The sequence below is a fragment of the Plectrocnemia conspersa genome, unplaced genomic scaffold (assembly GCF_051122295.1).
Source record: "Plectrocnemia conspersa isolate PC_06_02 unplaced genomic scaffold, ASM5112229v1 ptg000003l, whole genome shotgun sequence".
Lineage (NCBI taxonomy): Eukaryota > Metazoa > Arthropoda > Insecta > Trichoptera > Polycentropodidae > Plectrocnemia > Plectrocnemia conspersa.
Genome location: NW_028277167.1, coordinates 25,651,706 through 25,674,173, shown reverse-complemented (window position 1 = coordinate 25,674,173; position 22,468 = coordinate 25,651,706). Strand labels below are relative to the sequence as shown.

Genomic DNA, 22,468 nt, shown 5'->3' with positions numbered 1-22,468 from the left:
TAAGACTTCAACTTGATTCAAGTTACAGACTTAACAATTCTTCAAATTTAGCTTCTATATCGTATCTTTTTTCATAAATTAAACAATCAGTATTATATAACATTTTTATTTAAAGCATTGTACGAACATATCAATCATATTCTTAGTAACATTAAAACGTATTGTAAACCCTGATTTTCGATCAACCACCGAGTCTTGAAAACACGAATGCCAAAATCACTAATTGTGAATTTTAACATTTGTAATCCTATTTTAAACAAAACTGAGTGCAAGGGCAAACAAATTCAACTCGGAAAACAATAATGTTGTGCTTAGTACAGTATGTAAATTTTTAAACAAAAATATAGCAAAAAATCAACGTTTGCTGATATTTGCAAAAAATTGCATATAGCAAAAAAATGTCATAAAAATTATATATATATAATATACACTAACTCTGATAGATCACATATTTTGTATATAATAATTGAACGAGTGATATGTGAGGGAATAAATTATTTATTTAAATTTACTACATATAAATAAAACTAATCGATAAATAATTTGTAAATATTTGGCACGAAACTTAATTTTTTGCTAATAAAATAAATTCACCGACTAGTTGAGATCATAATCTAACCATCTTTCAGTTAGCAACTAGTTAATAAAAGTTATATTCGCAACCTACATACAAATCTGTCCACATAGCAAATATAATTTGTGCGCATAAACTTTAAAATTGTTAACTGGGATTTTAATATATCAAGATAAAAACTTAAATTGACATTCATTATTTACAACCCGTTAAATTAAATTGAGAGGCATAAAAGCAAAGGCAGCTTCGATTGAAAAAGATAATCTGCAAACAATTTGTGTTGTCAATGTTTTTACACCTCTCAAAAGTAGTCTTACAAAGTAAATAGGTACAAAAATATCAATTCCCCCTCCACTTTTCGTGCAGACTCTTCAGCGCCTCGAAAGCCCTATTCGTTATGTTCAGACTAGGCATGACTTCATTTAAATGCTCTTCTCCGATCAGACTCAATCCGCCCAGTCCCAGATAAGTGTGAAGAGGATCCGAGCTAGTGTAAGGCCACTTTGCGAAACCGCCGACTACGTTGTCTTGAGTGTCCAACACGTACTGTCTATTGAGAGCAAAGTCGGTCAAGTCCAACATGCCCAACATCTTCAGAGTGGCACCGATCCAGAAGCTGTAACAAGTGTCGACGGGTTTATTGGGTCGACCTTGGAATCCGTCCGCCTGCCTGTTCACGAGCCACCTGTGCAAACCGCAAACTTGAGCGCTAGACAGTTTGTCCAGTTGATTGGTTAGGCTCAAAGTGGCAATTGCGCAGAATGTGGTGCCACCGTGTGACTCCAATTCTGGACCTTGACCGATTCCATAATCGTAACTCTGAAAATATTTCATATATCTATTTCATATATTTTATTTGATATTATCTAAAATGGATATAATACTTACAATACTTTTAATTATGTATTTAGTGGCTTTATCTATATCAAATCCTGACCAATCATCGAGAATATAACAAATACAAGCAGCACAATAAAGAAAACGCATATCTGCTTCAGTCCCACATAGAGTTGCTGAAAAGTTCCCCTCTGGACGTTGTAAGCATTTCATTCCTAAAAATAATATGTTATTATAGTTTTTCTTCAGTAAAAATATTGATAAAGAGTTGTTAGATTTTTTAATGAATATTTGAAAATGTAAGAAATATTAAATATAGGTTTTAAATTATTTCGAAATGCTACTTATGAGTATGTTTTTGCATAACATTTTTATATTTTTGTGGCAAAAAAAATTCAAGTTATCCTTTTTTTGTGTAAATTAAGATAATTTTATATATATAATATTCAGATAAAAAATTCTAGTCCTAAAAATATATTTTTTCAAGTAAAAATTGACAATCCAACAACTGAGTAAATTTGAAAACATTCAATCTAAACACATTAGCAAGGTGTTTTTTATTTGTATAGATTATCACGGCAATATCGTGACAAAAATATCGTGAATGTTATCTAGCAACCCTATAATATAAACGCGTTACTACCTGACATTATCGCTTTTTTATGCACTCTCGATAAATCATCACCGAGTATGATAAGACAGCAAAGTCCCGTGTAAGACATTGTAAGGTGACCGCATTTAAAATGTTTATTACATTCGTCTAGTGTTATATTTACTGTCGTCGAACCTTGGAAACCACACGTGCTCATATCATCATCTATTAAAAAGAATAATGATTATTTTTACAGAAGTTACTTCAAAAAAATATGACACAATATATTTTACCATCATTTTCTGGCAATATTTGCAGGCGATAAATCCATTCAATTAAATCAGACGTCAATTGGTCAGAGAGCATATTCAGAGAGTTCAACACGTCTAAACCGGACACTGCAAAGTAGGCTATTGTCAATCTGAAACAATAATTATTTATAAGTAAATTAACCCTGCATCATTTGACTTGGATCTAATTGACAATTTATCACTTGGGTTAAATTGAATGAGTGGATGAAAGCTGTATCATGTTATTATTTATAGCCCCAATGCTACAAAAGCATTCTTATACAAAGTACAAAGTAAAGTATATGTATTCATTCGCATATGCATTATTATCATGAAATAAAATTAAACATGTTTCTGATTAGCCGAAATCAAAAACAATCAAATTTCAGTGAATCAGTTATCATGTGTTAAGGTCTTGATAGTTTTTATAATCTCCAATTTCGTAAATCATTTGAGTATATTATTTTTTCAATTTCCATGTCAATTATCCGCCTCTACAAGGTCTCGAATATAAATTATTAACTGGCTCTTTGCAATAATTTTCTGCTAGTGTTCCGGTACTTTTATTAGATATTAAAAAAACTTTAGTATTTGAATTGCGTACGTATAAATTTTATGTTCGATTGGATGAAGCACCATTTGCAATATTTTGTATTTTGATGGTGAATATTCGATATTTAATCCCCAGCAAGAAATATATTACAGATGAATCCCTTTGTGCTAAGCCACTGCAGATTTATACAACAGAAACAATTATATCAAATTGTTTTTATTTTTTAAAACAAACAGTGAAATCATATCGAAATACATTTCCACTAGTAGATATATATTTTTACTAGTGAAAATATAACTTCACTGACAAGTGCTAGTGAAATTATATGCCGCTCAAATTTTATTATCATTTAACAAGCGTGAAAAATCCAATTGTATGCTAATATGTTTTATAAAACGTTATCGTCAATTAAAATATTAAAAAAATATTTAATCTATGTTATTAAAGTTAACTAATTATCTCAATAATACTTATTTTCGATAAAAATGTATTTTTTTTCTTATTTATCTGAACCAATGCATAGACAATACAATTTTCCGTTAGTTAACAACCTTAATAAAGTAATATGGGAGCCGAATTTAGATGTGTTATGGCCAAAACTGGTCGGCGCTAGATTGGCATTGCGTGGCGTGTTTTCTCTCTCTACCGGCAAGCTTGTAAGGGTTCGGACGCGTGCCGTCGCGCGTCCGCCCCATTCTAACCATGTAAACACCGTTAACCGTTAAATAAATATTACTGCAGCGGCTCAATCTGTGTCTCATTGCCACCTGTCACCATAACACATCTAAATTGGAAAATTCGGCTCCCATAGTAACATAAATATTTTAAAAAAAAAAGTGCTAGCTAACTTAATAAGAGACAAAAAGGTTTTTTTTTGCCCTAAAAAATAAATAAATAAAAGAAAGAACGAATAATTAGATACCCAGGTGGATGGCTTTGGCCAGGAACTGGAAAAAATAAATATTAGACACTATATACAATTTTCCGTTGTACTTTAAAATAAAAATTTTAAAACTATCAACAGACCACCACCCTGATGAATTTTGTCTCGAAAAATAGTTATAGAGCGATACATCACATGTTAAATTAAACGAATTAACCAAACTTAACTTAACCGAATAAAAGTTCAAAAACTAATTAGTTTTCGATGCGCAAATGGTGTTACGCAATTATCAAATTGAGTTTTTGTCAACAACAGTAGGTGACAGATCACTTTTATAGGCCAAAATGTTCCAAGCGTACATATAACAACACAATTTCACTGATATCGATTAGTGAAATTATAAATCAATTGTTTAATACTGACCTAGTTAGTAAAATTATATTTCTACTAGTGAAAGCATAATTTTACTGAAAAATACATTCACCGTATAGTGTGCAATATATTTTTCATATTCCTTGGTTTAAACACATTAACCTAAGAATCATCATATACATATTTCCTGTCTTTTTAACAGAGAATAGATGTTTTCAGTTGATCCTTAAATATGATATATACGAGGAGCTGGTCCAGTTGGTATCATTTAATTTTGACATTTTATATTTTTTTATTTTATTTTATTACTTTTTGTATTAAATAATACAATTATTGTTTTCGACCATCGTGACGCATTGGGGTAATCTGTTAGGTTACGATGGTCTTAATTTAATCTAAATAAATATCATTATGTTATCTAGTATGTTATGTTTTAATGCAAAATATTAGTTGGTTTGGATGAGATATAATTCTCCCAAAGATCCCAGTGATTTTTCTTGGAAAGTCCTTTAAATTACTATATTTTTTCTGATAAGTGTAATTCATAAAAATCCACCATAGCGACGATGTTGTTAAACCATGAAAAATCTACCTGGAGCATGAAATTTATTAGTAAGTTGTCTGGTACACTATTTATATCAGCATCTATTGTACGAGCAAATATAGTGAATGTGGGGTATTTTTTCAAAAATCAGCAAACCTTGTTTCAAATTACTCTTTTAATGCATTCAGTTCATCTCACAATCTGTACCGACTTTTCTTTTTTTTTACATAGCCTGTGATATTTTTTCAAATTTATAATCAATATTTCGTATTTATGCGCATTAAACAAATCATAATCATCAAACACTTGAATACACTTCTTTACGACGCCAATGCAAGCGACGAACTGACAAATTTACTATCTATTTATGATAATATTTATCTAGGTATTATGAAAAAAAATACCGATTAAATACACACGTTCGATGTTTTGAAGTAACCGGGAGTTGCCCACATGTGTGTTAGGGTTTTTTGGTTCTTCTGTATATCCAAACCGGAACAAGATGCATTAATCATCATCCATAGCGAGATGTTTTGTTGGGTGTAGGTGATTAAGCATAAACTCTGTTTTTTATGTATAGCCTCAGACGAAAGATGCATATGAGATAATTAATTTATATAGGAGCAGCTTGTGTTTTATATTTAATTTACTTTTTCTGTTCAAACACATAATTTTGAACAAAATGCTTTGATAAATACTTTAAATAATAGAGGTCCTAGAATTCATTCCTATGGAACGCCTGCTTCAATAAGTTTAGGACTCAAAAATTGATTTTCAAATTTAAATTGGAAATTTTTTGAAAAACAATCGATTAATTTTGACTAGCTCTGAGTAAAGTTTGAATTCTATTAGTTTAAATACTACTTATGTTAAAAAAATTATATTAATACTCATTTGGATATGTTCCGCAACTCAATGTAACTAAATCTGAACTGCTTGTCAGGTAAAATATTGTCCATAATGTGTTTTAATAATTTGGATCGTATTAAGCTCTCTAAAATTATACTAGCAGCAGAACAGTTGTGTTGATATCCGGATTTCAATAGCTTGTTCCCATGTCATAAGAAAATATAGATAATTGAATGATATATTTTTTTTATTTTTAATTAATTATTATTATTTATAGTATACTATTGTATCAATATAGTTGGGTTATAAACAATAAAAGAAATAAAATGTTTTAAACCATGTTAGAAAATCAATTTTTAATACAAATAATAACATTTAAAAAATAATCACTAAACTGAAAATTTGAAACCGCGAAATTTGTTTTATTGTCAAGTACATTTTACTTTTAACCCTACAAAATCTACAAAACTACAAAATCATCACAAAACAGCCACGCACTGCCTCTTGTGATGATATAACATAAGGTACGACAAAATTTGTCCCTCCTATTGAAAACACTTTTTAAAATTCAATGACGACTTTTACCGTAACGCTCGTTATGTATAAAATATAATATTATTATTACATTATTTCAAATATAAAATATATTGGGATCATAACATCCCTAGAATTTGAATAAAAAATGATAAAAAGTAAAAGTGTTGAACTTAAAAGTATTTATTAAAATACTTAATATCAAATGATCACTTTTGTTTTGACTTACAATCTCTCATAAATTTGAGGTTATATTTCGTTGATAAATGTTTCGACAGATCGTATCGCGCTAGAAAAAACGATGACGTAAATCGTAAGCTTCGAATAGCGAGTTAAATGGCAAAGGAAGGGGGGAGAGGAGGAGGAGAAAGAGAAAGGGCGAGCGTGACTACCTGGTGGTGTCGTGGGCGGAAAGGGCCGCAGGCAGGGCGGCCAGGAAACGCATGAAGTAGCGCGCGTGCCTCGGTATCTGGAGCTGCAGGGCACTACGTCCCTGCAGCTGTAGATCCTCGACACGCAGCTTCGCTGTCTCTTCGGTATCGCACTTTTCATCGTACGCGCCCGCCGACATGCCGTCAGCCGGCTTCTGAGCTACTGTCACATTCGCGCGAGTTCGCTGAATCGACGACGTATCAGTGTTGCCATATGCGATCGTAGACTTCCTGATGTTTGCATTAACGAATATGTATTTTTGCTTTATAAAAGGCAAAATCTAATTATTATTTCTTTATCACATGGTTTTGAAATTAGGTCGATTGACATGTACTTACACTATAATGATTCCCCAAGATAACATATTCATGTGTATATTTTTCAATTCGTGATTTTTAAATTTTTACCCCCACTTCATTTAGCCAGATTTCTGTATGCTTCACATTTTTACAATTCCTTCCCCCCCCTAAATCCATAGCATAATTAATGGAAGCCGGTTCGACCGACTTTCTTACCTTTTCATCGTCAGAAAAGTGTTTTCAAGCTAAAAGCTACTTAAGCTGATAGTCGCTAGGAGCAAAATATGGACTGAATGGCGGGGGGGGGGGGTGAGCAAGTCTTGGATATGGCGCGTGGTGTGGGTCCTGACGTTGTCATGAAGAAGATGAAGATCACATATCAGCATTCTCCTACGGTACTATTTTTATGCTTTTCCGCAGTGTTTTGAGAATTTCCCAATTAGCAGCGGAATTGATTGTTTCACCTCGAAGCGTGAATTCTATCAGCAGGAGTCTGTCCAGATCGCAAAAGATACCTCTTAAGATTCTCATCTCTTTGGATTGGATCTTACTCCGAGCGATTATAATCTTTTTCACTAAACTTTAAAAGTTTTCAGCTGGATAACATTTTTCTGACGATGAAGAGGTAAAAGACACGCTTGAAGATGGCTATAAGAGGTGGGGCGTGAGTTCTTCGACACTGGTACGCAAAACCTGGCGCCTCGTCTACAAAAGTACGCAAAAACAAACAGAAAGCTCGTAACTACAAAGTATTTTATAAATAAAAATAACTAATAAAAAAGTAAGAAAAGGACGTGTTAATGTATGTACATATTGAACAATACATATGTTTTAGAAGTAATCATCCCACATTATTTGTATATTGTCAATAACGTAACCATTGATCATCAACCTTTGAAATATTTAAAGGTTGAAAAATGCAATTATTTTTATTGATTCCTTCGTGTTTTTAATTCATAATTTTTTCATGGTAAAAGTATCGTTATCACTTGCATATACCAAAGTAAATATGCTTCACAATAATTTCTCTTTGACCGTTTTATATGTTATATTTAAAAGCAAGCAAACGAGAGCATCGCCCGTTAAAAATATTTTGCCAAATGTGATAAATAAGACACAGATTTTTAGCCGCTATATATATTTATTTATGGTTATAATTACATATGGCTTAAGTGATGTGAAAAGGGAGCTCACGTTGAGTTCATGCGAAACACTCCCATTGCGAAACCCAAGAAAAACATTAAATTGGTGTGTGGTAGTGCTGTCAACGAAAAATCAAGAACCGCGTAACTCCGAGCTCACGTAAGTCGAGGTATTAGTATATTTCATTAGTGACATACGTTTTTCCGGCCAAATTCAAAGGCGGGATGCAAATGTCCTCACTTGTCTTCCCCCAAATGACGCCCCTGCACCTAAAAACCAATCCGCTATGTTATAGTCGAGATACCGGCAAATTATAGCCAAGATATATCGAAAGGATCGGCTATTTATTTGATACATGTTCGATTAATAAATATTTCCTTTAAAATGTTTGGAAACTGAAATTGGATCACCTTTTATATGAATATTTTATGTGGGAAAATTGTTCCACTGATGATCATATGATGCGAGGCTGCAAAGGTTATTAGTTTTCTCAAACTATAGATTTATCTGTGTTGGCAACCCTTATTGGTTATCTCACTGGTAGCACTGACTGTCACAGGCCTAAAGGGAAGTCCGCGGTCCGGAGGTCGGCGCAGCCTCTGACGGCTCCGTTAGTAATTTTCCCCCTTGTTACCTCCTTTGGCCCGCAATTTAATACATTGCGTCCTCATCGAGTGCCGCCTTCACCGCTTATATCCATCCAGAGAAGCCATCTGGATACGCCCCCGCATCTGAATCATAAAGTCCAAAAATAGACATTGGTCAATTCTTACTTAGAACGTTGTCTGTCACGGCACTGCCCTTCCGGTGCTTATATCTTGTTTGTGTCGCCTTAATTAGTCCTTGTATCGCTTAAAATAACATCAAATAATGATACATTGTTTTCATAGTAGTAGCTCGTTTTTGATTCCCATAATAGTGGGGTACATTTCACAAGTCTTAAGAAGAGCACCTGGGCTCAAATTTTACTAAATCTTCATGGATGATTCTGCACCGTTTTTGTGAGAAAATAGTCAGTTATCATTTTTTTAAATCAATTCTATCAATGTCTTAGAAATGAGATTAAAAATTAAAATACAACCAATTATTTAATAAAAGATAATATATTAAAAAGAAAAATGCGAAAAATAGCCCCGATTTAAACCCTATTGAAAATCTTTGAAAAATAAAGAAGAAAATTAGATTGCACAAATCTGCTAGTGTATAAAATCTAAAAGAACTGATGGAAAAAGTGTAGTACGAAGAAATTGACAATAAATTGATTGAATCCTTGATTAATTTTATGCCGCTGCGTGTTTTAGCAGGGTTGAAGGCTAAAGGGTTGCAACAAAATATAATTAAAAAATATTAGAAATAATGCAAGTTGTCGTTTTAAGTTTCCTTCATTAAAAATAGTTTTTGAATTTACTAAAGAATATCAAATTTTTTTTGCTTGTGTGTAAAAATGTTATCTAATCCTTTTTTATATTTTTCATTCATTTTTTTAAATTTATATTTTTATGTGATATACTTCAAAAATCCTTTAAATAATTTAAAAAAAATTATAAAATATGATAATTTTAAAGGTCATGCATTTTTTTTGTACGCTGCTGTATATATTGCAATGAATCGTTAAAAATCATTATATTGAAAGTTGATAAATATCCTTTGATTACTTGAAGATTCCACAACTTAATTTAAATATTTTTCTCTTTTCAGAAAATGGCCAACTGCCTTATTTTATTAGCAATAGTTTTATCATCCACAATCGACTTAAGCATATCACAACAACAAGATAAACCCTCCGGCTTAAACCCATGTACTCCTAAAACCACGTGCCATGAATGTATTCAAACAACGTCCTGCGAGTGGTGTTATCAGCCCGACTTTGGCGATAAACCAAGATGCTTTCAGCCCAGCATGACATCAGGACCTCCATGTCCGGAAGAATACATCTATCAACCGGACAACAAGCTAGATAGATTGGAAAACAGAGAACTGTCTAAAGGAAGCTCGCAAATAATCGGAGGCGGAAGTGCCAGCTCCGGTGGTAGTTTCAGCAGCAGCTCGAGTAGCAGCTCGAGCAGCTGGGGTCAATCCACATACGAAGAGAGTGGTTCAGCTTCTAGTTCGGCATCGGGCTCGGAAATAGTACAAATGAGACCGCAAAGGGTTAAACTCCAATTGAGAATAAGTTAATACTTTCACTTAAATATGATTATTAAACAAATAAAATACTGATCAGATTGCTTCCGTTTTAGATGAGGCATACTATTTGGACGTTTGGTACGCTCAGGCCGAAGATTATCCAGTCGATTTATATTATTTGATGGATCTCAGTAAATCTATGGAAGACGATAAAGAGAAACTATCTGCCTTAGGTGATTTATTAGCCGAATCCATGAAGAACATTACGTCCAATTTCAGATTAGGCTTCGGATCGTTCGTCGATAAGGTTGTCATGCCTTATGTATCCACAGTGCCGAAAAAGTAAGCTTCTTTTATATATATATTTATTGCTTAATCAATTTTAAAAGGGAGATTACTTTAAATGTGTACAAGAAACACTTTAATACAATTGTCATTTTCTTAGGTTGAAGAAACCGTGCGACGTTTGCGAAGCGCCGTATAGTTATCATAATAAGATGCCATTGAGCATCGATACTAACCGCTTTGCAGTAAGTCTTCAACAACGAGTCATTGAATCATATGAGTCTTACTCTCATTTCAAATATCGTACTGCAACACTGTAACTAACCATATAGATTTGCTATCTGTAATCTGTAAATTGTTGCATATTTTTCATATAGAATTAATAATAAAAAAATCTGATTCAGTTACGTGAATACTATGCTTGTATGGCATGTGAATATAATACGTAAAATAAATGGTTTTAATGTATTTCATGAACGTCTTAGATTTAACATTGATGTGTATGAATATAAAAATATTTATAAAAAAAACTTCTCCTTAAGTTATGGTTGGTGACACCACGAATATCAAATACAGCTTATCTTATCATACTGTTCAATAGTACTTATGTGTATAATTCAATATCTGCTTAAAGATATAGAAAAATATTGTTGATCTATTCGGATGAAAAGATAAGTTGTGTTTTACAAGCATTTGCATCATCAACTATGATGTTAATGATATGGTTAATATAATTAGGATATTGGTTTACAAAATGGGTCAAGATAGACTGACGGATATATAAAATGAATCAATTTTTTCTTTATAAATAATGCTTTGCGGTTTTTTGGTTAGTGTACTTTTTCCTTCTGCATATTCAATGATTATGTACAATCTAATAATAATATTCTTGGTCGTACTACAATAATTATCGGAACTAATATGAAATGCGAAACAATGAGTCGCTTCTTCTCAACAAAATAATGCTTTTATGCCTACGAAAAATATTGGTCGTATCTACTATGACCGAAATTCACAGAATTCGTTCGTTGAACGAAACAAAACGTAAAGTACCACCTTTATTATAGTTTAATGCTTATTTAAAAACTGGTGTGCGTCACAAATTTTTGTATTTGTCTCAAGACGCAAATATTTTATTTCAATCAGTTCAATAATTCGATCGCGATCGATTAATTTATTTCTAGCTATTTAATTTATATGCAAATTCACACAAAACACGCCGATACGGATCCGATCTTTATGTATCATATATCAAATTTGTTCATTCAATAAAATTATGTATTTAAAATGTTTCATCAATTTTTATGAATTAATTCAATTGCGGCTGATCTTAAATCTGGTGATTTGATAAAGCTGAAATGAGATCCCTAACCAGAAAGTGTGTGACAATAAATTAAGCGTTTTGAAAGTAATTAACGAATAATTAAAATAATTATTAATAACAAATATTTTTTTTAATTAAATAATCTTTTGCAGGCAATTAACTGATTTAAAAAAAAAAATTATCCATTTTTTATTCAATATTCGTATAGTTGAAAACTACGAATAATTGAGAACCCTAAGTGAAACGCAAGAGCATTTATTGTTTATTAAGGTGATATTAAATTTTGAATTGTCTTGGATATTTGTCAAAATCCATTTAACCAAAACGTCGTGGAGCTTAGTACAAAGCATACTGTCAAACTCTTCATACAATCATAATTGTAGTGTTCTGTATGTGTATTTGTTGACATGATAATCTTCCGAGCGAAAACTTGTGCTTATGCTTGTCAACAAGCTCGCTGTGCAATAGTTTTTGATTAACCCTTTAAACGTCAGCGACTTTTTAGTGAGTCACCAGTCATTCTCTTTACGCGCCTGTATCTCTTTCTTTAAATAAATATAAGATATTTGGTTTACTAAATAATGAAGCTAGTACAATAATCTTTAATAATTAATAAAAAATAATTTTTAAATAATTCGTAAACTTGTTTTAAAAAAATGATTTGCTTAAAAAAATAATCATTAAGTGAGTCTTAATTAAATTAAACCTTTTGGGACTACTATTTAAATAGCAATGTATTATCATACATCATGAAAAAATACTATTTTTCCCTGAATAATTACTCTAGTCCATTAAAAATGTAATTGATTCTTTCCTCAATGATGCCGTCGAATCTGGCAATTCTTGCATAAGGCGACATCGGATTTTGGCAATCAATGGGTTAAACAACGAATTTATTTCAACAGTCAAAAATACATCAATTTAATTTGCCAATAAACGTACAGCTACATATCTTAAATAATGTGATAAAATATGAGGCTTTAGTTTAATTATTGTACAAATAACATAATACATGTTTGTTACATCCGTTGCAAACATGCAAATAAATAATTACACTTTTGTATACCTCGGAACTTTCGAATCCCAGTCTTTCTTGCACCGTTTTGTAGTAATTTGTTTTTTAATGCAATATATAAAATATCTGCAAGGCGGCCGAAAGGTTTGTTAAAAATAGACATTTTTTCTTTCTTCAAATCTTCAAAGATCACCACTTTCCGCTATATGCTTACAAAGCACAATTCTACGTTTTAATAAACCTATCGGCCGAATGCTAAATACTGTACAGCATGCTAATTTTGGTTACATTATGGGGAATTTCCTTAGCTTGAAGGAGCCGTGTACGGGTTGTGCTGCGCCGTACGGTTATCGAAATGTCATGTCGCTTAGCACAAATACAAATCAATTCGCAGTAAGTGGACTTATTATAAAATTTATTTTTATTTATTGGTTATAAAGGGATTGTTTGGCAAAATTTACTTTAGACAGAAAGATTTGAAAATGATGTAAGAATATTTAATTTATTGCTAATTATGATAATGTTATATTACCTGCCACGTAATTATGTACTACATATTCGAAATTATAACGGTTTATTAAAACGTGCTTACATATCAATAGCAAAAGCTTAACTGATTGATAACCCATAGCCACTATCTTAAAAATATAGATAACGTTTGTTGTTTTTCGTACATTTTACATGAATTTTGCTAAAATTATTCCGTGAAATATTTAATTATTCCATAAATATATTGTGTAAATAGACTGAATATAATTATAATAAAATTTGATTTAGTATAAATTCGTTTTTGTATTTGTGTCAATGTCTTTTTTTACGATCACAATAATTGAGATTTATTTACTATTTGCTTGTTCTATGGCTATATCTGAAAATTATAAATGCATAAACGATTTTATACTTAATCCAATAAAGAAGCGGTGATTCCCAAACTTTTTTCCCAGTCCAGTTTATCATAAAATCTCTATAACGCCAGCTATAAAATTGCGCATAAGCGACTCTCAGTGACAGTTTTGCAAATGACGCATATTCGCATCACCTGCTCTTTACGGTAGTTTAATACATGACGCATGATTAAGTCATACGGTAAATTAATCATGCCGAAACGACTGATAAAAGATTGTACATTCGTGCAAAATTATCTCTTAAGTTAATGTACAAGTATGTGTATATTTATTATACAAATAAAACAATTGTATCAAGAAGAATTTTATATATTTAATTTTATGACTATTTTGCTTTTGAGGACTAATATTTTTTTTTAAAACCGGTACTGGACTTAGGAACACAGTTTAGGAAATGCTGTATTAAATTTTATTTTTACTTAGGGTCAGAATAAATATCAAATGATTAGAATAAAAACATAAGACAATCAGAATTAATATAATAAATGGCCGTAACTATATTATTCAGTCAGAATAAATATCAAATTGTTAGAATAAAAAAAGCATGAAAATAGATAAAGTGATTTCTGTCAAAAAAATTCTGATCATTCCAATTTAAATTCTAATAGTTTAATATAAATTCTGACCGCAATCGTATTAAAATTCTGCCCCAAAAAATATGAGCATTTATTTAATGTTGAATATTGATGTATATCTCTTCATAACATTTTATTATATCGAGCATGTACAATTTCGAATGCATGTTTGTAAGCGAGCTGCAAGTTAGATGTATGTCATTCTACATTCTATCTTCACTATTAAAAAATATTATCTTTATATGTCAAATTTAAAATTTCGATCAATTCGTAAATAGGATGAGGTACGTCACGCAGCTGTCTCTGGCAATTTAGATGCTCCTGAAGGTGGATTCGACGCCATAATGCAAGCAGTCGTTTGTAGAAATAATATCGGCTGGCGTGAAAAGGCTCGTCGGTTATTAGTATTCTCAACTGATGCCGGATTTCATTATGCTGGTGATGGAAAGGTAATAAAATGCTCCTAATTGTTATAAAATATGTATATAAAACCTTATTTCTTAGTTGGGAGGTATTATTACGCCAAACGATGGTCATTGTCACTTGGACGATAGGGGATGGTATACGTATTCCTCATATCAAGATTATCCGAGCATTTCGCAAGTCAATCTGAAGGTAAGTAAATAACTGTAAGTCACATTATTTATTAGAGTTATTTGAAATATGTTTATTTTTACGCAGGTCAAAGAGAACTCTATCAATTTAATATTTGCCGTAACCGCCGAACAATTTAGAGTTTACGAAAGCCTTAAAGAGCATATCGAAGGCTCTTCAGCTGGTATCTTATCGAATGACTCCTCGAACGTCGTCGATCTAGTTAAAGATCAATACAGCGTAAGTTATCCTAAAAATATGCAAGTTAACAATGCGCGCCGATGATACGGTTCATTTTAAATCCACAGAGAATATCTTCATCTGTTGAAATGAAAGACAACTCAACCAGCGCCATCAGCATCAAGTATCACTCGAACTGTCTCGGTAAAGGTGCTCAAGAACCGACGAACAAATGCGACGGATTGAAAGTCGGAGATGTTGTTAAGTTTACGGCCGAGATTATGGTGACATCGTGTCCGTTAGATCCTCGCGATTGGCATCAAACTATTCAGATCTACCCCGTCGGAATCAACGAGAGTTTGATCGTTGATTTGGTGATGTTGTGCGATTGTCCTTGCGAAAGACGCGGACATCCTGTCAGTATATATTGTTTGTACCGAATCATGTATTATTAAGATTGCATCTTACAGTCTGTTTTTTATAGGGTTACGAAGAGAAGTCAAAGTCATGCAGTCGTGTAGGAACGTATACGTGTGCAGTATGCGAATGCGGCTCAAATTTCTTCGGACAGAATTGCGAATGTTCAGTGGATATGCTCTCGAGCACAAACAATAACGATACTAAGGGATGTCGACCTGATAGCACAACTTTGGTGGATTGCTCGGGACGCGGTACGTGTACGTGCGGACAATGCAGATGTCAATTGAGGGGAAATAATGAGGTATCTATTAATATTGGCGGAGAGTCGATGCCTTATTTGTCAAAAACATGAACTCATATTACCATGTTTTTAGGTCATATCCGGAAAATACTGCGAATGCGACAACTTTTCATGCGATCGTCACAGCGGATTGCTATGCTCTGGTCCCGGACACGGAAAATGTGAATGCGGCGTCTGCGTATGCGAGCGTGGCTGGTCCGGAAAGGCTTGCGACTGCAAATCTTCACCCGAGACGTGCGTTCCGCCAGGCGGAGGCGAAATTTGCTCGGGACATGGAAAATGTATCTGCGGACAGTGTGTGTGTGACGTCGGAGACGAGGGTAGATATTCCGGCCGCTATTGTGACAAGTGCCCGGTGAGCAATGTTTATATATTAATATTCTTCAAATAGATCGGGTATTTGATGTTTTATTTATTTTTAGACGTGCTCTGGCCGATGCGCTGAATTTAAGGAATGCGTCCAGTGCCAAGCGTACAAGACTGGTCCTTTGATGGAAGATGACAAGTGCTCGAATTGCACTTTTGTACCCCAGACTGTGCAAGTTATCGAAGGTATGAATGTGGAATTGGATATGAATGATCTTATACTAATATGATATTTTTTATGATTATAGCTGATGAAGAAAAAGATGAACATTTATGTGCTTATTACGATGAAGACGACTGCAGGTTTGCTTTCGTATATAGCTACGATGAAGAAGAGAAAGTGATTATAAGAACGCAAGAAAAGCGGGAGTGTCCTCCACAGGTATTGACGAAGCTTTTGACTTTTGATTATAATATATTATTAATTATTTTTAATTTAAGGTGTTCATCTTGGGAATTGTATTGGGAGTAATCGCCGCTATAGTGTTGATCGGTTTAGCTTTATTGCTATTGTGGAAGATGGTTACGACGATACACGATCGTAGAGAATTCGCGCGCTTTGAAAAAGAACGTATGATGGCGAAATGGGACACGGTTAGTATTTTAGAATTTTTATAGTCGAATATTTATAATGACAATTGTAATATTTATTTTGTATTTCAGGGTGAAAATCCTATTTATAAACAAGCAACTTCAACATTCAAAAATCCAACCTATGCCGGAAAATAAATGCTTAAGAATTTTTAGAGTTCAGATTTTAGCGTTTCACAATAGCAGTGGTGTGTAAAATTTAACTACTCAAGAACCACCATTGGCACTGTATAATTTTTAATAGAATATTATTTAGTTTTAACACGGAAAGTACACGGTATCTCAAAATATTTATTGAGACGACCGGTACATTTAAAACTAGCAAATATTCACATTATAATTATTTAAAAACATGTAGTTTATCTTAAGTGTATAGTCTATGCGTCCTTTGCATTATTGTATGTTTGTACTTAATAAGAAAATGTTCAACGAAAACACAAAAAAATGTAATCAATTTACATAATAATATTTACCAAAGGATACAAACATTTTGATAAAATCAGATTATATTTTATTTATATAATGATATTAACACTTGATATTAATATTTATTCATACATGCCAAATCTCTTTTTTTTATATATTTTTACTACAAATCCGAAGAAAAACAGTTCTTCCAGTGCCTCATGATTCTAGTTGCCTATATATTCAGAATTGAACATGTTTTCGTGTTTGATTCGCCATTTAGTTGTAGGCATAACGTTCAAGTCTTCTCGTATAAATGCGTAGTTCTATATGACGTTCTTCCGATTTTTTGATGCAACATATTATAAATAGTTAATAAACGTGTATGTGTTCAGAAAATTAGCGCTTGATATTTTATATATTATATTATATATATATGGGGGAAAATAAATCTCAGATTTACTCGAATAACTGTTTTTGATAGGTGCCTTATGAATGCCTTAAATATCTATGTGCCATTAAAAATTTAGCTGTAATTATATATACAGATAATTAGATTGATATCTGTCGAATGAATCTTATTTTATATGTATTTTTTAATTTTGTATTATTATTATCTTAATATTAAGTTTAATTATTAGTGTATACGATTGTGCTAATATGTTGTGTACGATTTATATTTTTAATTATTTATTTAACAAAAAAATTAATATTTCGATATTATTTTATAAAAATTGAATCTTATTAGATGCTTTATTTGATAATAAACTGACTTAACTAACATTGTTTTTATTGTATGGTTAATATGCTACTAAATAATCCTTTCCTGATTTGTAGGGACTTGTATATTATATTTATCTCTGGTTAATCTAAGAATGTTTTGGTTGTGCTGAAAATATTTCAGTTTCGTTTTCAGTTATTTATGTTACTGTGTATGACTAATACATTCTTAGAGCAACCTGTGTATTAAGTATGATTATCTGACGAATTTAAAAAAAGAATTATTACAAATAAACATGATATTGTTTCTCTATCATAAAAAAATAAATATGTGTTAAATTAACATTTGCAACCATGACTTGATGAATATGCGCACATTGCATTTATGTTGTTCATTTTTGAAATATTGTAGTGTGGAAAAAGCCAGTCTGCCACACTAACCCAAATTATTGAATGTAATGATTTCCGGCTTTAAAGCATCATCATCGTGTAGCTTTGCTTTTTCTCTTGTAATATGCGATGAGGATGGCTTTTGATATGTAGTGATGTTCCAATTAAGAATTTTCACTGAAGATCCTCTAAATGCAATATTTTTTGATGACATGGTTAAATTAATTGAAATGATTCTCTTGAGTAACTCGTTCGTGTTTTACTTTACTCAAGTACAATATATTCAATAAAGAATCAATGGTTCGAATAGACAGTCAAACTTTTAAATCAATTCACATTTCATAGCAATTAAAATATTTGCACATTTCATGTTTTTTTAATATAAGCGTCATATCTCATATGTCTCCAACCACTCGTTCCTACCCATGCTAAAGCAAATTCCTCAATGCTAAATATTTTGCAGCAGAAACAAAGCATCCAATCTGATTTGAAGGAGATAGGGTCAATAATATATTCCCCGATTAACTAATCGCCATTCTACATACGTGTTAAAGGTCATTTGAAAACTGTTTTTTTTATTTCGAATTTTTTAAACTATCTTGTTGAAATTATAATTAAATCATTTTCTACATCATTACTTAAAGATTCACAATCAGTCATATCAATAATTGAGATTTCATCATTCTGTTTAGTACATTTTGATTTAAAATTAAGGTTTCAGCTCTAGTCCTCATCGATTATAATTTCACCGTCATGTTCAATATAATTTGTAATCGTTAATTCAACAGACTCAGCAGTATTATATTAGTTTTGTTCATCTCTGAGAAAACTATGTAGTTTTTTAATATTTATTTTGCTTCAGCCTCTTTTCTCGGTTTTGTTTGTTCTACCGACCAGACATTTTTTCCGATCCCTATTATTTTTAGCAAGCTGAAAATTTATTATTTATAGATTTTTTGATTTTAAAAATTAAAACTTACGTTTTATTTATGGTTAGGTGATCATTGCTCACATGGCAACTGGGCACAGGAAAATTGCTCACATCACTCATACAGTTTAAGGAAAGGTAAGTTTTTTGAGGAAAGTTATTTATTTTCAATATTAACGACACAAAGTGAAAAAAATTTCAATTGATTGAAATAAAATATTAATAAATATTCAGACTTTTTAAAATAATTTTAAGTTTTGGGAACTCTAAGGGTGTGACTTCATAGCCAGTGAGATGCAGGTGAATCTAGTTAGAGTTTTATTTGATGCGTCAGACGATGAATGACGAGATGTTTTCTCCGAGCTGTGGTGGAGAAGCTGGCGCATGGGTTATGTCCGTGGGAGGGCCTCAAAGGTATTGTAGTTGCCTGCAGCGAGTGTCTGGAGGCAGTTCCTTTTGCTGCGATGATCGTGCTCGGGAATCTCAGATCGTATCCTTGCGTTTGTCGGTGAGGGCGCGTTTGCTAGGCGAAGTGAATCTGCTGGTCTATTTGTGCTTTTTCCTCATCAGAGTCCAGGCTGCAAAGCTCGCTGACCAATCGCATTTATCTAGCCAATCGCTTCGTAGAACAGCGAAATAGGTATACACCTTTAGAAAGCGCTTGATGGGCAATGTCCAAGATCGTATTGCATTGCAACGGGAATCTTGTTTATTATATTGGTGACTGTTTCGCAACAAAGAAATATTCTCTCAATGACGAAGAATATTTACAGTAAGAACGAAACTCTTGTTATTTATGTGGTTGTAAGGAGAGCTTTTGTGTGGTCTAAATTCTATAAGCTATTGTCTTGTTTCCTTGTTGATGGATGATCATTTTTGGTCACAGTAAATTAACGCTAGTTTTGAGACAAAAAGCTTTTCAAACGTGGGCATTTGTGTGTGGTCGCCATATCCTTTTATCTGCTTTTACAAGAATAATCTCCAGATTTAATAATGTGGCAATTAAGTATTTTTGAATTAAAAATCGAAAGCGTTAAACCTTAGAAGTCAAAAGGCATATAGGTCGTGCCCAAAATGGTTTTACCATTGCAGTCCAAAGGTATCTATGTCATGCCCAATATATTTTCTGAAGCCTTTCTTTATGACTTAATGATAAAATATATTTCTTTAAGTATTTATTTCATTAGTTGCTCAGGGATACTTCTATCAATATATTACGGTAAAAAGATTTGGTAATTCCTAATCATTATCTGTTAATTCATGCATAGATTTTGGAAGCAATATTTTGACATCTGTGACAGCCGCTTGTCGAGTACACAACTATTGTCAAAACCTAGACGTGTGAATTGTTATCCATGGTTCTCAATCTAAATAGTTTTGTTTTTATATTTACTTACATATTATTTTTAACAAATTAAATTACCGTATTCAACACAATATTTGGACAATATGTTTCGAGAGCATTAAATTAAAATTGTTGTTGACGAGTAAATTGCCATGTTTATTTTGTGCCCTATTATAGGTCTATATCGTTGCGAGGAATAATTATGCTGAATGTTTTACTTTAATCGAGAGAATTCCTTCAGTTGTACAATAAATTGTTCATGCTATAGGATATCTTATATATACATTATAATTCTACACGATTATATTAGATGCTTATAATTTTTGTGATTAAATAAATTGGACCGCAGTGGATTTAATAAAAAAAAAATTACCCAGTAAAGGTTTAACTAAATATATATATAATTTGTTCTGTTCATTGATATCAATGAACAGTGATGAATGAATTTGTCAGAATGACTCAATTTTCACAACTACAAGGCTCTATAAATCTACCGCATTTAACACAGCCACCCGATAGCATTTTATTGTACATATTTCATTATAAATTATATAATACATTTGTGTGCAATAAACTGTGAAGATGTCACACTACTCGGCCACGATGAGAATTCATTAATGTTTCATGTTATTTTGTAATATTAATTATATTAATAAAATGTAATAGTAATTCAATTATTTATTTGTCCTAAAAACATATCACAAATATGATTAAATATACATGAATACACATATATGTATAAATATAAATAGGAATACATTTACAATGTGAGAAAATTATCACGTGGGTGCTCCGCACGCCATCTTTCATACACAAAAACACAAAACAATATATTCAAATTCAACAAGCATAAAGTCTTTATAATTTTGATAATACAGTAATACTAATATCAAATATTTCTAACACTATAAATCAGCACGCGTCTTCATTTTCGTTTAATTCGCCTGTCTTTAATAACTTAGACAACCTTTTACCTATAAGCTTAGGGTATGTTTTATTCTTAATCCTAAATTCCTTGGATTGATGAGTCACGGCGCCATTTTTCAACTGAAACTCGCACAGAGAATGCAACGGCTCTAGCAAGTTATCTCTAAATTCGCAATTATTCTCGAGATAAGCCAAAGCTTCGGCAGCCGTCTCCAAAGTGCTCAAACAACCCTCAGTCGGCTGGGTTCTGATCACGTAATGACTTATCTCCGTCCCTATCAATTTCACTTGACGAATACAATGCAACAAAGAACTAGACGCGTAAATCGCCTTAGCCTGAGGCCAAGTCCCGTCGATTAAAATAATATTATAACCACCGTTGCAAACATTCATGTTATCAATTTCTTTAATATCTATGGCATTTTTACTCGGGTACAATAATAACGAATTCGGAGATGCCAATATGTCCTTCAAACCTTCGTGATCAGCATGTGGAAACTTTTTCCCTTTGTAAATGATGCATTTATCTTCTTTCAAACTCAACGTTAACATGGGAGCGGTTCTTAAGCGACGCTTTTCTTCGGCGGGATGTTGTAGAATGATGAGTCTACTGATCGGATTTAAGCGTTCTTGTGGTAATTTGCTACACCAACACACAGTCCCTGGGCGTCTTAAATGTGAAAAAGTGTGAACAATTCAATTGGCAAAACTACGAATTTAGGTTAAGTGTAAGTTACCGGCATTTACTGCAGATTTGTCTACCAGCCGACGGTTCGGCTGGTATTGAGGATAATCGAGATGCTTCAACATCAGCGTCTAAATCGGGATCTGAATCCTCCCACATATTCAATAAAAAGTACTTTGAGATGACAGTTGTAGGTTACGTCAAAAGACGAAAAATGTTGACCATCGATTTGAAACAATAAATAATCAATAATGTTTTAATCAGTGCAATCTTAGTTAAGCTACGTTTGTAAGCTTTATATTTAACGCGTTTATGTCGGTGGGCAAATTTACAATCTTTATTTTTAAAAGCGCAAATTAAATGTTTGTTTACGTTTACAAACAAACTTGCGCTTGTAATAATGTGTGTGTAAGTTACAATTACCATTGGATAAACGTTAGTTGTTATTTGTACAACGTACATGCTTGTTTGTGTTTAAAAACA

At 32.3% G+C, this 22,468-nt stretch overlaps 3 protein-coding genes and 2 long non-coding RNA genes across 10 annotated transcripts; 1 reads left to right on the top strand and 4 right to left on the bottom strand.

Moving 5' to 3' along the window:
• Positions 1 to 90: 90 nt before the first annotated feature.
• betaggt-I (geranylgeranyl transferase type-1 subunit beta) lies at positions 91 to 6,681 on the bottom strand. Its single transcript, XM_088181919.1, has 5 exons — positions 6,421 to 6,681; positions 2,297 to 2,424; positions 2,055 to 2,228; positions 1,463 to 1,626; positions 91 to 1,393 (listed from the first exon to the last, which is right to left on the bottom strand). Exons 1-5 carry the CDS (start codon positions 6,597 to 6,599, stop codon positions 914 to 916), a joined length of 1,125 nt encoding a protein of 374 aa, XP_088038045.1. The 5' UTR covers positions 6,600 to 6,681; the 3' UTR covers positions 91 to 913.
• On the top strand, positions 1,492 to 17,087 carry mys (position-specific antigen beta subunit myospheroid). 5 transcript variants are annotated; one of them, XM_088181915.1, is made up of 15 exons: positions 8,439 to 8,722; positions 8,799 to 8,914; positions 9,601 to 10,075; positions 10,143 to 10,371; positions 12,962 to 13,046; positions 14,412 to 14,582; positions 14,638 to 14,748; positions 14,815 to 14,967; positions 15,036 to 15,323; positions 15,392 to 15,628; positions 15,702 to 15,983; positions 16,051 to 16,180; positions 16,243 to 16,376; positions 16,436 to 16,588; positions 16,658 to 17,087. In XM_088181915.1, the coding sequence occupies exons 2-15, from the start codon at positions 8,885 to 8,887 to the stop codon at positions 16,721 to 16,723; spliced, it is 2,544 nt and encodes an 847-aa protein (XP_088038041.1). In that variant the 5' UTR covers positions 8,439 to 8,722; positions 8,799 to 8,884; the 3' UTR covers positions 16,724 to 17,087. The 5 variants fall into 5 exon arrangements, with proteins under 5 accessions (XP_088038043.1, XP_088038041.1, XP_088038040.1 ...); XM_088181917.1 differs by lacking the exons at positions 8,439 to 8,722; positions 8,799 to 8,914 and adding an exon at positions 1,492 to 1,611; XM_088181914.1 differs by lacking the exon at positions 8,799 to 8,914 and having other exon boundaries at positions 8,439 to 8,512.
• On the bottom strand, positions 7,881 to 8,451 carry LOC148237106 (uncharacterized). The gene is made up of 3 exons (XR_015808946.1): positions 8,313 to 8,451; positions 8,100 to 8,171; positions 7,881 to 8,020 (listed from the first exon to the last, which is right to left on the bottom strand). It is a non-coding gene; the product is annotated as an uncharacterized LOC148237106 (long non-coding RNA).
• Positions 8,458 to 13,253, bottom strand: LOC148237105 (uncharacterized). The gene is made up of 2 exons (XR_015808947.1): positions 13,186 to 13,253; positions 8,458 to 8,633 (listed from the first exon to the last, which is right to left on the bottom strand). It is a non-coding gene; the product is annotated as an uncharacterized LOC148237105 (long non-coding RNA).
• Positions 17,088 to 21,036: 3,949 nt separating the features above from the next.
• Dtwd2 (DTW domain containing 2) lies at positions 21,037 to 22,211 on the bottom strand. Of its 2 annotated transcripts, none has more exons than XM_088181920.1 (2): positions 22,038 to 22,211; positions 21,037 to 21,970 (listed from the first exon to the last, which is right to left on the bottom strand). In XM_088181920.1, the coding sequence occupies exons 1-2, from the start codon at positions 22,142 to 22,144 to the stop codon at positions 21,286 to 21,288; spliced, it is 792 nt and encodes a 263-aa protein (XP_088038046.1). In that variant the 5' UTR covers positions 22,145 to 22,211; the 3' UTR covers positions 21,037 to 21,285. The 2 variants fall into 2 exon arrangements, with proteins under 2 accessions (XP_088038046.1, XP_088038047.1); XM_088181921.1 differs by having other exon boundaries at positions 21,037 to 21,962.
• Positions 22,212 to 22,468: the final 257 nt, after the last annotated feature.

Excerpts from the sequence above, each read along its gene's own strand:
- betaggt-I (XM_088181919.1), bottom strand. The coding sequence starts at position 6,599 with ATGTCGGCGGGCGCGTACGATGAAAAGTGCGATACCGAAGAGACAGCG. Across the intron at positions 2,425-6,420 it reads TCCGCCCACGACACCACCAG|ATTGACAATAGCCTACTTTG; the intron begins GTAGTCACGCTC and ends TTATTGTTTCAG. Across the intron at positions 1,394-1,462 it reads AATACATAATTAAAAGTATT|AGTTACGATTATGGAATCGG; the intron begins GTAAGTATTATA and ends AAATATTTTCAG.
- mys (XM_088181915.1), top strand. The coding sequence starts at position 8,885 with ATGATTCTGCACCGTTTTTGTGAGAAAATA. Across the intron at positions 15,984-16,050 it reads GCTATTGTGACAAGTGCCCG|ACGTGCTCTGGCCGATGCGC; the intron begins GTGAGCAATGTT and ends ATTTATTTTTAG. Across the intron at positions 16,181-16,242 it reads GACTGTGCAAGTTATCGAAG|CTGATGAAGAAAAAGATGAA; the intron begins GTATGAATGTGG and ends TTATGATTATAG.
- Dtwd2 (XM_088181920.1), bottom strand. The coding sequence starts at position 22,144 with ATGTGGGAGGATTCAGATCCCGATTTAGACGCTGATGTTGAAGCATCT. Across the intron at positions 21,971-22,037 it reads CAAATCTGCAGTAAATGCCG|ACGCCCAGGGACTGTGTGTT; the intron begins GTAACTTACACT and ends TTCACATTTAAG.